General features: G+C 51.6%; 4 protein-coding genes across 4 annotated transcripts; 2 read left to right on the top strand and 2 right to left on the bottom strand.

Moving 5' to 3' along the window:
• Positions 1–4,128: 4,128 nt before the first annotated feature.
• On the top strand, positions 4,129–7,081 carry ALTATR162_LOCUS6600 (uncharacterized protein; the record flags this gene model as incomplete). Its single annotated transcript, XM_043314222.1, has 2 exons — positions 4,129–5,196; positions 5,255–7,081. 2 exons carry the CDS (start codon positions 4,129–4,131, stop codon positions 7,079–7,081), a joined length of 2,895 nt encoding a protein of 964 aa, XP_043170157.1.
• A 129-nt stretch (positions 7,082–7,210) lies between these two features.
• ALTATR162_LOCUS6601 (uncharacterized protein) lies at positions 7,211–8,914 on the bottom strand (the record flags this gene model as incomplete). The annotated part of the gene is made up of 1 exon (XM_043314223.1): positions 7,211–8,914. The coding sequence occupies one exon, from the start codon at positions 8,912–8,914 to the stop codon at positions 7,211–7,213; it is 1,704 nt and encodes a 567-aa protein (XP_043170158.1).
• A 570-nt stretch (positions 8,915–9,484) lies between these two features.
• ALTATR162_LOCUS6602 (uncharacterized protein) lies at positions 9,485–11,238 on the top strand (the record flags this gene model as incomplete). The annotated part of the gene is made up of 5 exons (XM_043314224.1): positions 9,485–9,496; positions 9,544–9,549; positions 9,652–9,743; positions 9,811–10,827; positions 10,881–11,238. 5 exons carry the CDS (start codon positions 9,485–9,487, stop codon positions 11,236–11,238), a joined length of 1,485 nt encoding a protein of 494 aa, XP_043170159.1.
• A 508-nt stretch (positions 11,239–11,746) lies between these two features.
• Positions 11,747–12,824, bottom strand: ALTATR162_LOCUS6603 (uncharacterized protein; the record flags this gene model as incomplete). The annotated part of the gene is made up of 2 exons (XM_043314225.1): positions 11,747–12,676; positions 12,726–12,824. 2 exons carry the CDS (start codon positions 12,822–12,824, stop codon positions 11,747–11,749), a joined length of 1,029 nt encoding a protein of 342 aa, XP_043170160.1.
• Between the last annotated feature and the right edge of the window lie 76 nt (positions 12,825–12,900).

The following is a 12,900-nucleotide window of genomic DNA, read 5'->3' on the forward strand; positions in this document are numbered from 1 at the left end:
TTTGTGTGGTGGAATTGAGAGAAGTGGAAACAAGGGAACACCTGGCGTCCTATGTCGGGATGCCCATAAAAAGCACAAGGTAAAGGTGTGGGGCACGATTGAAGCAAGACAGACATAGGGAAGTCAGTCCCAAGGTATCGCCTGGTCGTACAGCATGCGATCTGCGACACACCGGACAGACTGGTGAACGCAGCAGGAAAAGGTTAGCTAAGTCTGCAGTTAGCATGGAGCTCGAAAGCTTTTAATCGATCGGCCAAAATGGTCATGCCTAAATGCATTCAAGACATGCTAGTTATAAGCCTACACGGCAGCCAGCATACACGATGTACTGTGGTGTCGTACTAATGGGCCGTCTAAAGAACGTAGACCTTGAAGTGTATGATCTTTAACGGTGATGGAGTTTGCACTTGTGGGTTAGTCTTTCACCTTCTACCGAACGTGCTTGAAGAATGTTCTTCTTTGGCGTTATCCTCATCTGATGATTGATCAATGTCGAATACATTGTCATGCCTAAATCTGTTAAGATTAAACCAATCACCTGCGCAAAACATGGCAGATTTCGAGAAGCGTCACAGCTAGCAGTCTACCATATCTCGAGCTTGTCTTGACAGGCAGGGTGAATAGCGCGCTTTGCATTCGTCTGGTCTCAAACGCTGGAGGCACGCATGCAGTGGCTAGCCTGCTGTGATATCACGGCCGTCATGCACGAAAAGTCAGACCAGATTACAGCGGCTATCTCGTCGAGAAGGATAAGCGTCTCTGCATGTGCTCAAATGGCAATCAAAGCTCAGGCTTTGGAGGCTTGCCATTGCCATCTAGGAAGCGTTCAGACTGTTTGCTGCGGCAAACTCAGTATTGAATCGCGTACCGTGTCCGTCTGAGTCTGATCTTGACATCTTGCTGCAACAGCATATCCAGATGACGGTTGCCGTCGACAACACCTTCTCCTTCTCGTCGTCGAGCTATTTCTGCAAGACACATTCTCAGTTGTCATGGCCTGTGCGGAACAGAGCGGGTGAGTTCGCATGAAGGTGAGACTTATTGACCGTCTTCTACCTCCCCACCACCAACTCCACAACACTCTCAAAAGCCGCAATATTTGCTGTGCATCACATTATTCATCTTCTTGAGCATTTCGCGTTGTTACGCAACTCCTGACTGCACAGCGGTGATGCTTTTGGGCTCGCCGCGGAAGATAGTGACGATTCTAAGGCGAAGTTGAACTTTATCCCCTCTCCAGCGACGCGAAGGTGACCTTCGGAGAGCTCGACAAAAAGCGCTGATGGCCACAACACCGCAGGTATGCACTGACTCCGTCCCTGGTTGATCATTGTTGACATCGCCGCCTTCACAAGGCTCAGGTCGATGGAGGCAGCCACGCAGCAAAAAGCACCCCCTTCGGCACCACCGCCCTGTCTGCCGAAGCCGGCAATGTCTGAAATTTGCTGACTTTATCATCTTTCTAGATCGTCGCAGCCCCGGGCATCTCTGCCTAAGTCCAGCACCAAGATGATGGACACCATGGCTCTGCGGTGGCCGTGCCGGCCATCCTACCCATGACAGCAATTACTACTCCACCTGCCTCTCGAGGACACCAATGACCGATAAACCAGCACAGGCAATAGTTTCCTGCCCCGCTAGGTTGGCTACACTTTACAACGGACATAGTCGACGTCGACAAACCCCCGCTTTGTGTACCCCACCAACCGGGACATTCGACTTTAGCGGACGTACTCTCAGCCCCAAGTTGCACTGGCTAGGTGCACGGCCGTTTGACAAGCTGCATACCTCAATCGGTGGGAAGCTCCATAAGATCCAGTCATCGGGCGCCGGAAGAGAGTACTGGCGTACCCGTCTTCTCCTACGAACCTCACCAAAGCTATGGGAAGATAGATGCGGTTTTTCCCAAGGGCTGAAGCGGTCGGTGAGCAAGAGCGACCACCTCATCCCTATGGGGAAGATGACTCTCCGTGAACCACACACGTCGAAGGCTTGCCTCGCTTTCTGTAGCGACATAGTCGTGCATCTGCACACGCATGCATACGTCCAATGTGCAGCGTACCGAGCTTGACAGAGCCGGGTAATGTGAGAGCATCTGGTCTTGAGATGCTGTCCTCCGGCGAGCCTGGAGGCCACAAACGTGAGAATAGGGTCGTTCAAAGTCGGAAGATCAAGATCGAGGGCTCGACCTCATGCCATGACGATCTAATTCCCGCTGGGCCAGAAGACATACCATAGTTCTCAGTGCGCCCATCACCAGCACACTCACGACCGGAGCAGATGTCGCCCAGGTTGTCAGGCGAATCCACGCTATGGTTCAATTGCAGGGATGATTCCGAGGCCCTTTGAAATACATCCTCGTATTGCGAAATGCAGCGATGGGGAGTTGTGAATCATTGGCATGCGACAGAGATAGATTGCTGACTTCCTCTAGGCATTCATGAATTTCAAACGTCGTGTCTTCTCTCCTTCGTTGTGTAATATCGGTCCTGGGCGTGATCCTGACAGATGAAGCAAACACTGCTGCTGATGCAAACATTCAAATATCCCATCTAAGCCCTAAAGGTCGTGGGTACCTGACTCCTCAGGGGTACGGCTTCCGGAGTGTACTCAGATGGTTCTCGATGCTCCGATGCTTCCTTTCGCAGCTTGGCATGCTGATATTCATAGTTTTGGTACGTAATGTTGCGGAGCAGGGTTCCAAGACGTTATACCTGAATCGCTGTACCATACAAGGTCTAGCTAACCTTGCCCAGCACACTAACGACGGACGCCGATTGTATCGTCGTAACACAGACCCTTTCGACAGCGAGATTGGCTGAACGGTGCCTGCGTCGGGTGACGACTAAGCCAATGGCTGACGACCCCTCGGAAGTTTTGACAGCTTATACGCGGCATGACCCAAGCACAGCTTAAATCAAAACATGTATTGACACTTTCAAGGCCAGTTGCAAGTCGATGCAGCGAAGCTCATATGTCCTTCTCTTGTTGGCCTACATACTTAAAGGGTCGCTTGACGTAGACTGAGTCTCTCATTCAGTATCTCCGCACTGCCGGGCCCTTCGTTCGTTCGGTGTCGTTTGGCGACACCGAACGAAGGAGATCATATTCGGTTATGCGAGGGGCGTCTGAGAGTGGGTCAGGTTGCCATCCCTCACAAGGCAGTCTGCGAGGGCACTATTAGGGTGCGGTAACCTTTTAACATTGTCGTTTTACTCTTCTCGGGAAAGGTCTCGGCAACAGCACCCAGAGCCAGTTCGTAGGGACACGTTGCTGCTGTTACGAACGCTCAACTTGAGTTTGTGATCTGTCAGCCCGATGTATCAGAAACATACTGCCACATCCCCTCTTATTGGGTGATGGGCACATAAGAAGAGTAGCGGCGAAGGCCAGCCGGAGCGGGGCAGCAAGGCTCAACAAATTCGGCAGTGTGTAAAAGGTACGTACTGAGAGCAGTTGAGGTCTCTTTGCACGTCTTCTCGTAAGGCCCGGAGACGCTAAAGCCCTGAGCTTGGTGGCTGGGGCCTTGTAGAGATAGCTCCACATATCCAACTCAATCGTACCGACGGGATTGGCGAAAAGTGCGGAGATTTGCTGAGCAGATTCTGAGAGCCATTGCAGAGCCCCGTAGTCGCTCCCTATAGCTGTCGGAGGCGGGGGGTGGTAAAGGTGGCTACCACGAATGTAGAAGGACGTCCACGGCGGCAATATTGAAGTTGTACGCGCCTGGAGGCTAGCTCATCAATTCGATAACAATGATCAGCAAGCAATCGTGAGGCCCCGACAAGCATTACGGCTCTATTGCAGAAAATTGATGTTGATGCTTTGTCGGTGGAGGGGCAATGGCTCGGGACGTGGTGATAGAGACTTCGGTGTTGCAGCAATGAACTTCATCTAACTCCAAGACCGTGCATTGTTCGAATCACCAACCAGCGCCACTCTATACTGCACCCTTCCCAACTACCCGAGCTGAGTCTATGGATCGCCCCTCCGCAACTGCCCGCATTGGCTGCTTGGAGGCTCCTTCCTCGCCTCAGAATGGCAGGCAATACCTACGATGTGGTGGTATTGAGCTCAAGTCCGCCGGCCGCTTCCCCGCAATATGAAGCCCCCTCCCGTCGCGTCGCCATGCTTGCATCCTCGCCTCTATCATTCTCTCCTCCTGCGAGCCCACTGAGAACGACAACCGGCGCGTCGAAGGGCAACGCAAGAGCAGCTCCCGTTCCTGATGGTGCTGTGAGAGGATTTGCCACCGTTGGCAGCCTCATACGCTCCGAGCACTTCACGAGCCGTCTTGACGACGACTTCGATGCGATACAACAAGCGCATTCTCGGCGGGAGTCGCAGGTTGATGTAGAGCCTATATTGGTTGTGGAGAAGCCTACAAAGCGGTCTACAAAGAAGGCTACTACTACTGCTGCTGCAGACGGATCCGAGAAGCCCAAAACGAAGCCTCGAGCGCGCAAACCGAAGCCCAAATCAGACAAAGAGATCCTCAACTCGGATGACGAACTCCGATGCCCAGCACAACGACTTACAAAGTCCCCTTTCTTCGACGAGAAGGCGTCAGAAGCTCCGGTCGAGCCTACGGACGAAGCCTCCAATGCGCCGAAGCTGACCAAGTCGGGCAGGCCTCGGAAGCCGCGTGCAAAGAAGCAGAAAAGCGATGAAGGAGGAGTAGAGTCTGCGCCGAAGCCTAAGAAACCAAGAGTCACAAGAGTGAAAGCAGGGGCGGGCAAAGACGGGAAGGGTAAGGGCAAAGATACGCCGCTTGTGTCTGCGCATTTCCCAGAGGAAGCAGACAGAGGCGAGGGGTCGGCAACACGGCCTTCTGTAGAGGCTCAAGATGCTCGCATCGAGTATCCATCGATCTGGGAGGTGCCTGAAAGCCCACGGCCGAAGACGAAGGCTGCGCCAAAACAGCGTCAGCCAGATTCCATTACAGAAGGATTAGACTTGGAGGAGGCTGTCGTAAGGAGACGAGATTGGACGCCGCCACCCGACACAACAATCCCATCGCCGTTCACCGACTCAACCGGAAAGGAAAACAAGGCGCTAACGCATAACGCTGATGGTACCTTCACAAATCTGCTCTCCAACTTTGCTTATACACAGTCACCATCTGCTCAAGTCACCGCGAAGTCGGCCAACACAAGTACGGAAGTAGCGGCAGCGACTAAGCGTCGGAGAATCGAGGTAAGCCCACTTGCTTGGGCCTATAGCGTGGAACAACTTTGCTGACCACCATCGGCAGCTCGTCGAGATACCTAGCAACCAGGCCAACTCTAGAGACTCCTCGCCTGAGAAGGGTAAAGCACCAAAGAAGAAACCACGTACGATCACGGATCTTGTTACGGAACAGTATGCATTGAAGGATGCAGAACCGAATCCGAACGATGTAACCAGCAACTTCTTTGAGTCTCGGTCTTCAACAACTACAACAACGGTGCCATTGAACGACACGGCCACAACCGATGGCAGCGTAGTACCGAAGAAGCCAGTACGGAGGCGCAATAGCTCCAAGTCAGGTACAGAGAAGGCCGACTCTAAGCCGAGATCGAAGAAAGCATCTGCGAAAGCTGCCGCTAAGCCTAAGCCTGTTGCGGAGAAGTTGCTCAGCCCTTCATCTGCAATGTCGCGTTTGCAGAATCAAGATGTTCTGTTCGGAACATCAAGTCAGCTTGCGCTCGAGGAGTCACCCACCATGGTGCGCCAAATCCAATTTGCAATGAAGGAGTCGGAGCAGGACGTCAACAATCTTGACATCTTTGCATATGGCGCACCGCCACGGTGGCCACGGCTCAGCAGGGTTGAAGGCAAACGAGGGCTCTGGGCTGCGAGTGCACGAGATGACAAAGGCGGTATGCTTGAGCACCGAGAAGACGTTTATATACCAGAGCCAGATCGAACGCAAGACATCCCTTTGCTCATGGACGGCACTATCGACGTGCCTGACGCAGAGTCTGATGATCAATCTACATTCATAGATATCGACGACATACCTCCAGATCCCCCTCCAGCAATCCCTATATCTTCTGACTTGCCAACGCCACTCGACGCCACTTCCCGTGCCTCCCCAACTTTGGAGCTTCATAAAAACGATCGTCCAATGGAAGATACGAGCTTCGAGGACATTGACAACTTCACGCAAGTGCCGCCACCTTCGAACCAAAACGCCGAATCACCGAATAGCTTTGTTGACATTGATGACTTCGACTTCCCACCCTCCGCCCAAATGCGAAAATCACCTGTTCTGAAGTTAAGACCCCCAGCTTCAGCACCACCAAGCAAAATCAGCTCACCAAAGAAGCGCGGAAGGCTACCGAAGTCATACCCTGCAGTACCTACGTCAGTCTCGGCATCTTCCACACCAATTTTGGAGCCCTTACCCCCGAAACCCAAGGTGAAGGCAAACACCAGTGTTAAGACGCCTTCAACCCCACCAAGAGGGTCAGGCCGCTTCATTGACATTGAAGAAATTCTTGATTCTGAAGATGAAGCTCTCCAAGTACTTTCACCTACATCACCACGAATACGAAAACATGTTGATTCTGAACCTCTACCCTTGATCTCTCTCTCACCCACCACTTCGCCTGGTAAAACCAAAAAAAGCACTACGACCAAGACCAAGTCGCTGGCGGCTGACCCAGCTCTGACACCTATACACCGCATATCAAGCAACCTACTAGAGTGGGTTCATATCAAACAAAGCATTTTCTCACAGATATCGACGCATATCCGCTCGCTACCTCCTACTACAGATCCCATGAAGCCTACCTGGCACGAGAAGATCCTCATGTATGATCCCATCGTTCTTGAAGACTTCACCGCGTACTTGAACGCCAACACGTCGATACGCGTGTTTAAGAAAGCAACGCAGAAGCAGATCAAAGCCTGGAACTCAGACTTGAAGATCAGAGGCGAGGCGGCGATGAGTATTGAGAAGGACGGAGATGATTTGCTCGTAGTAGAGAAGGAGTTAGAGGGATACATGGCGCAAGGGTGGTGTGAGAGTCTGAGTATATGCTGTATTTGGGGAGAAGGGCGGGGCAAGGGCGGTGCGCGGAAGGGCTTTTACTGATCTTGCCGTATGGTCGAGGGGTATACAAAGCGTGCACACTGCCAAAGAGATGCCTAGATACTGCGCATATACCAAGTGAATCTTTCCATACTTTAGGGAGTCGATCCCTCGGATCAAAGAGTGAGGCCGTCACTCTCCCGATTCTTGTATCTCGAGCGCAGTATGCCAGTCGAGATGCTCAAGCACTTTCGTAGGTTGGATGTTCTGACTGCATTTCGGACAACTGTACAGCAAGATATCCTCGACTTGCACGTCATGCGACATGGTAGGCAGCGACCGTATCTTACTCTTCTCGGAACATGCGCGGGCTACCTCCGTCTCTTGCAATGAATATTCGCGGCCACCTTCCTTGCGACCCCTGTTTTGCTCTCGCTGCTCATCTTCATCCTCACACGGATCACTCACGCGCTTCCTTTTCGCAGGTCCTGTAGTGAAGAACGAGGTGATGCGGTGGTTCTGCGTAACAAGAGGTTGAAATCCCGATATGCTGACAGATAGGCTGGCGCAAGGCCACGCTACCCCTTCCTCACAAATCTGACGAAGTAAAGCTTTCGACCAAGCAAATATGGCCATCTCGTCGACTCTGCTACCTGACGGTATTGTGGCTTGCTTTGATCGCGTTGGACCAAAACGGCCATTGATGTGATGATGAAGCGCAACTACGGTTGGCTGGCGGGGATACTCGCTTTGCAGCTCATCCAAACGGCCCATCAGGTCTGCTGCGAATATGCGAAGCCACTTCATGGCTTGCTCGAAGCTACCTACGCTCGGAACGAAGGTTTTTGCGGACAGCATTGACTGGACTACAAGTCGCGATGTCACAATACTTGTTTCCCTGCCACGAACGACGTCATACACCCAGCATCCAGACTCCTTGCCTAACTTAGCTTTCAGTTGCTCGATCGGGATGCGTAGAATGTCATCTATGCGGTCGGAGCTAAATGCGTCGATGACTTGTTGACCGAGTTTGCCACCTAGCCCACGTATCTTGGTAAATTTGACAACATGAATAGCTAGAAAGCTACATGTAGCTTGTGTCGGGATTACCGTTTGCTGGTTGGGTTTTTTGAAGCCAGCACCAAGCTTAGCAACAACCTTGTTCCGCGCGATACCTGCGGAGCACGTGTATCCGAAATGCTTCCAGACTTCAGCACGAATACGTCGAACGATGCCGGCTCCGATGTTGAGGGCGATATCATCCCAATCTGGCCTCGGTTCAGCGCTCTCAAGATCTACGACGTGGTCGCCTTCCCAGTCCAAAAGTGAGGAAAAGCCGGGCGAAGGAAGATATTGCTCCATGTGGGCTGGCTGCTCCGCAAGCTCCGGAAACTGTCGGAGCAGGATTTGGTGTACCTGGGCCGACAGATCCAGAAATACTTCATCAATACTAGCTTTCTCGACTCTTTGAACAGGCTCGTTAGGCAACAAGGTGCGAATGAATTCGAAACACTTGCGTGACCGGAGGCGATACGGATCTAGGGCTGACTTGTCGGTCGACATATGCTTTGTGACATCTGCGCGGTATGCCCATGTTGTCTCGCCCTCTCTCCATGTTGCGACGTGTTGCAAGACGATCTCCGGACAGAGTCTCCGGGCTTCTTCTATCGACGCACCTCTCTTGAGACCAGATTCACGTGCAGGATAGTTGAGCGCGATGATGGCGTTCCATTGTTGAACAGCCAATGGTGTTGTGGGTGGTAGACCTAATCTAACAACTTCACACTGTGCATAGAAAGCGTCGAAGTCGATTAATGCAATGACACGAAGCGGCGACGTGGTAGAGAACTTCTTCAACTCGTCGAGGTCGCGATAAGTGTATCTTGAGGTGTTCATCGCTTGTCTGCAAACGGCCGTCAGCAATGAGCTACATACCTACATCTTGCACAGGTTCCAGTAGGGACTTACTATGAGCTGTCTTCATTAAGATAGCATAACGTGATACTGCTTGATGCATCCCATCGGCTTTTTGCAAGGGTTCTAAGATCGGTAATGAACCCACCGCGTCTTGGGCTCAGCTACCAACATCGAAAGCGGACCAACTGTCAGCATCTTCACTCAGAAAATCGAAGCTAATGCCTGTGCGCATTGTCCCGTACACTAGCTCTGTATGGGCCTCTCGGAAGCCGTGGAGGCCGCTAAGGCCTTCATGAATCATCTTTTTGTCGCGTCTGCACATATCGATAAGTCGGAGATTGGACCTATCGGCCCGAACGCGATCGATTCAGACGCTAGATGATGCGCCTGCGATCACCCCACCGGAATAAAACCCACAGTCTCCCGTGGGTTCACATGCGAGAGTCGACTCGCGGCACATGCCTTCCCCACGCACAACAACCGTTTCCGGCAAGCACCGCTGCACGATATGCAACAAGGCATACTCAACCAATAGCCACCTGCGTCGGCATGAAGCGACACGTGAGAATCTCCTCTTCAAGCGGTACTTCTCGGCTCACAATGATTAGATTTTGGTAGGCAAGACTTGACTTGCCCGTCATGTCAGGCACAGTTTTCGAGACGGCGTGTTCTTCTGGCTGGAAAGTTCATATCAATGGAAACTAACGTAAGAGTAGAGACCTCGCTCAGCGTCACATGCAGAAGTGCTGTGCGCAAGACCACAAGGTTATCTTGCCTACCTTGAAGCGTGGCAGAAAGCGCCATTCCTGTGATAGATGTTCACAACGGAAGCTGTCATGCGATACCAAGCTGCCCTGTACACGCTGCCGCTCTAGTGGCACAGCATGCACCTACGAACGGCTGGACCACGCCTCTTCACCTGCCACACCACACTCCGAGGTCGAAGTGGGCTCCAGCCACAGTCAGGCCGGCGACACAGGAGCCAGTGTTAGTGGGCAACGTGGAGGAATATCAATCGATTTTCTCCTAAACTTCACAAACCCATCAGGCTATCGTCCGTCTGCAACGATTGCCGCAGAAGCTGCCGAGCTTGATGATCCAGATGGCGAAGCACACACACAGCTAAATCTGGAAGACCAACATATGGCTCACGACCAGGGGTTCTTCGATCTTGCTGACGTTCCCTCTGTGTTCTTTGGCTTCCCATTACTGATGTCAGGCAAGGATTTCGAGTATATATCTCCGATAATAAGCGGTAGTCTAACGCCAGAGCTGGAAGACGCTTACGCTTTGGAAGTCCGTGTGAGAGAACTGATACACCAACTATCTACTCATTACAACTCGATGTTGGAACGAAATGCCGATGTCCAGCCCACTTTCGACATCCAACTTGCGGAAGCCGTCTTCACAGTGGGTAATGTGAGACACTTCGTTTGGGCTTTCTTCCGCTATTTCCACTATTCGTTTCCCATACTGCACAAGCCAACATTCGACATACAAACAGCATCACTTCCGCTCTTACTGGTACTCGTTCTTTTTGGGTCAATGTCTTCTGATAACTCGGATAGCTCCATCGCGATACGGCAATTCTCCTATGTTGCGGAAACATACATATTCGATCAGTTGGACTCTCGGCAAATGCTACAGCTCCCTCTTCCGGCCTCCATTGGAAACGAGGAGCTTGAATTGCTCCAAGCAGGTCTATTGTTCTTGGTGTTTTTGAACAACACCAATGACCTTGTTACACGGCGGCGAATGCGACTCCGGAGAGTTCCAACACTAATTGCCGCTGTGCGAGCTTCGGGGTTGTTTGCGTACCAGCGACGACACTTGATCATGGGCCAAGACGTATATGACTGGCGAGGATTCATCTTTGATGAGATACGATTAAGGTGCCCAAAACTGGTTAGCGTTCTGTCCTTGTCGCCACTAACAGCAATCACAGAGCGGGCATATGGACATACATATTCGACGCAACTTTATCAGTGTTCTTCAACAACCCTCCACAAGTCGCTATCGCTGAGATGACGGGCAATCCCCCATGTGATGAGGATCTCTTCAAAGCTGAGTCAGCCGTAGACTTCGAGCGTGCAGCCTCACTTGTACCTCCGAGACCCCGAGTTAATACGCTGCCCGAACTCATATCGCGCCTTCTTTTTGGACCTCCCTGCCGACCTAACGACAAGGAACACGAGCGAATCTCACCGACAGAAATGCTAATACTCATTTGCGGTTCGTCGTCTCTTTACCCCCACTACAAGACTATAGCTGACCAATCGCAGCGTTACTATCTCTTGTTATGACAGCTAGGATGAACCTTTTGGCTCCCATGACGATAGAGCCTATGCTACGTGCGACCGATCGATGGAAAAGTCTGTGGAACGTGGTGAGCCTAGACAATGAAGGTAAAATTTTGCCACACCTGGGGTTCGAGAAGCATGCCCAGGAGTATTGGTGGCTTGCGAGGACTTTATTAACAGTCGTACGGACGGGAGATCAGAGCTGCCGTTATCTCCAACCCGCTCCTTGTGACTCGGGGCATGATTTGCATGATTTCATTCGCAAGCACAAAGGCTACGCGGGATAGGCGAGAACAACTCTAACGACGTTTATTGCGCCTTGGTACGCCTAGAACACACACGTTGACCAGCTTTTTTTGATGACTTTTGAAAGCCTCTAACAAAACACAAGCGAGAATGTTACGTTCTATTTAACTTTACGGTGTGTGACTATGTCAACATCCGGAAGGTTCACAGCGATGCGACGCCACAATCCCACCCATGACGCGACCCGTAGAATATTTCCATCTGCTTACGCAGCAGGTACAACATCAACGAGCGCAAACCCCTTCTTCTGCCCAAAGAATCGTCCCCTCACAGACGCGAACGCCGAAGCAGCCATGAACCCTTGCGCGTAGATCTCCTGGTCTTCCCTCACACTGCTGACCTCCAAGAAGTCACCATTGTCGAAATCAAGAAACCATTTTGTCTGATACGTGGTGTTGGACTTTGGCGACGTCCAGGCATCGTCCGGGTTGACAGTCGCAGTAAATCGAATGATTGATAATCCATAATTAGTGCGAACAGTTGCGAAGCGGAGACGCTGTTCAGGATCCTCGTTGTCGGAGAGCCAGATGCTTGCTCTGATATCAGAACCAGGGAATTGGACTCCAAACCAGGTGAATCCGCCGTCAGGACCATTTGCACCGTACTGTCGGTCGTACCAGGTCATTGAGCGGTCTCTGTTGACTTGGTACGACGAGTTGCCGATGGACAGCGTACCCGAGGTTTGGCAACTCGGGAGAGACCATTGCGTGGTGTTGTTCTTCCCCCAGTTGAAGAAGCCGGTTCCAGCGTTCAAGATCACCCTCGAAGTTGCTCTGACTGTGAGATTGTACTCGTACTGACCGTTTGCACCACGAGAGACCATGCTTGCAAGATTATCATCTGAGTTACTTGACAGCTCGAACCCCTCTCCCTTGATGCTTAACTGTCCATTCTCAGATGCCGTATTACCCTGAAGAGCAACGGTCTTTGAACTCTGCCAATAAGACTCTGGGTTACCGACATCGAGCAAGGAAGTTCTGATGGTGATTTCGTTCGTGGGAAGTACAACGGCTTGAGACAGAAGTACATACTCAGTGTTGTTGGCTGTGGTAAGGAAGTGAGAAAACCAGTAGGAGTTGAAACCCTCAGCAGCTAATTGGGAGTTGGGCAACGAGAGTTGTGTTGGTAATTTATCCTGGCAAACTATGTTAGTATTGATCCGTGATTATGAGAATTGGGAGAACGAATACATCGTATACTGTTGATGAGATCTCTGGAGTGAAGTCGTGGAGAGCAGAGACCGTTGCTGTCAGCATTGATAGAAGTAAAGGAGCGCGAATCATGATTGTTGAGTGGTGTTGAGCTGAGTGCTAAGATAGTGGTGTTCGTCTCGAAGTCAGGGAGACCACTCCGTACCGC

Source organism: Alternaria atra, assembly GCF_907166805.1.
Source record: "Alternaria atra isolate CS162 genome assembly, contig: 25, whole genome shotgun sequence".
Lineage (NCBI taxonomy): Eukaryota > Fungi > Ascomycota > Dothideomycetes > Pleosporales > Pleosporaceae > Alternaria > Alternaria atra.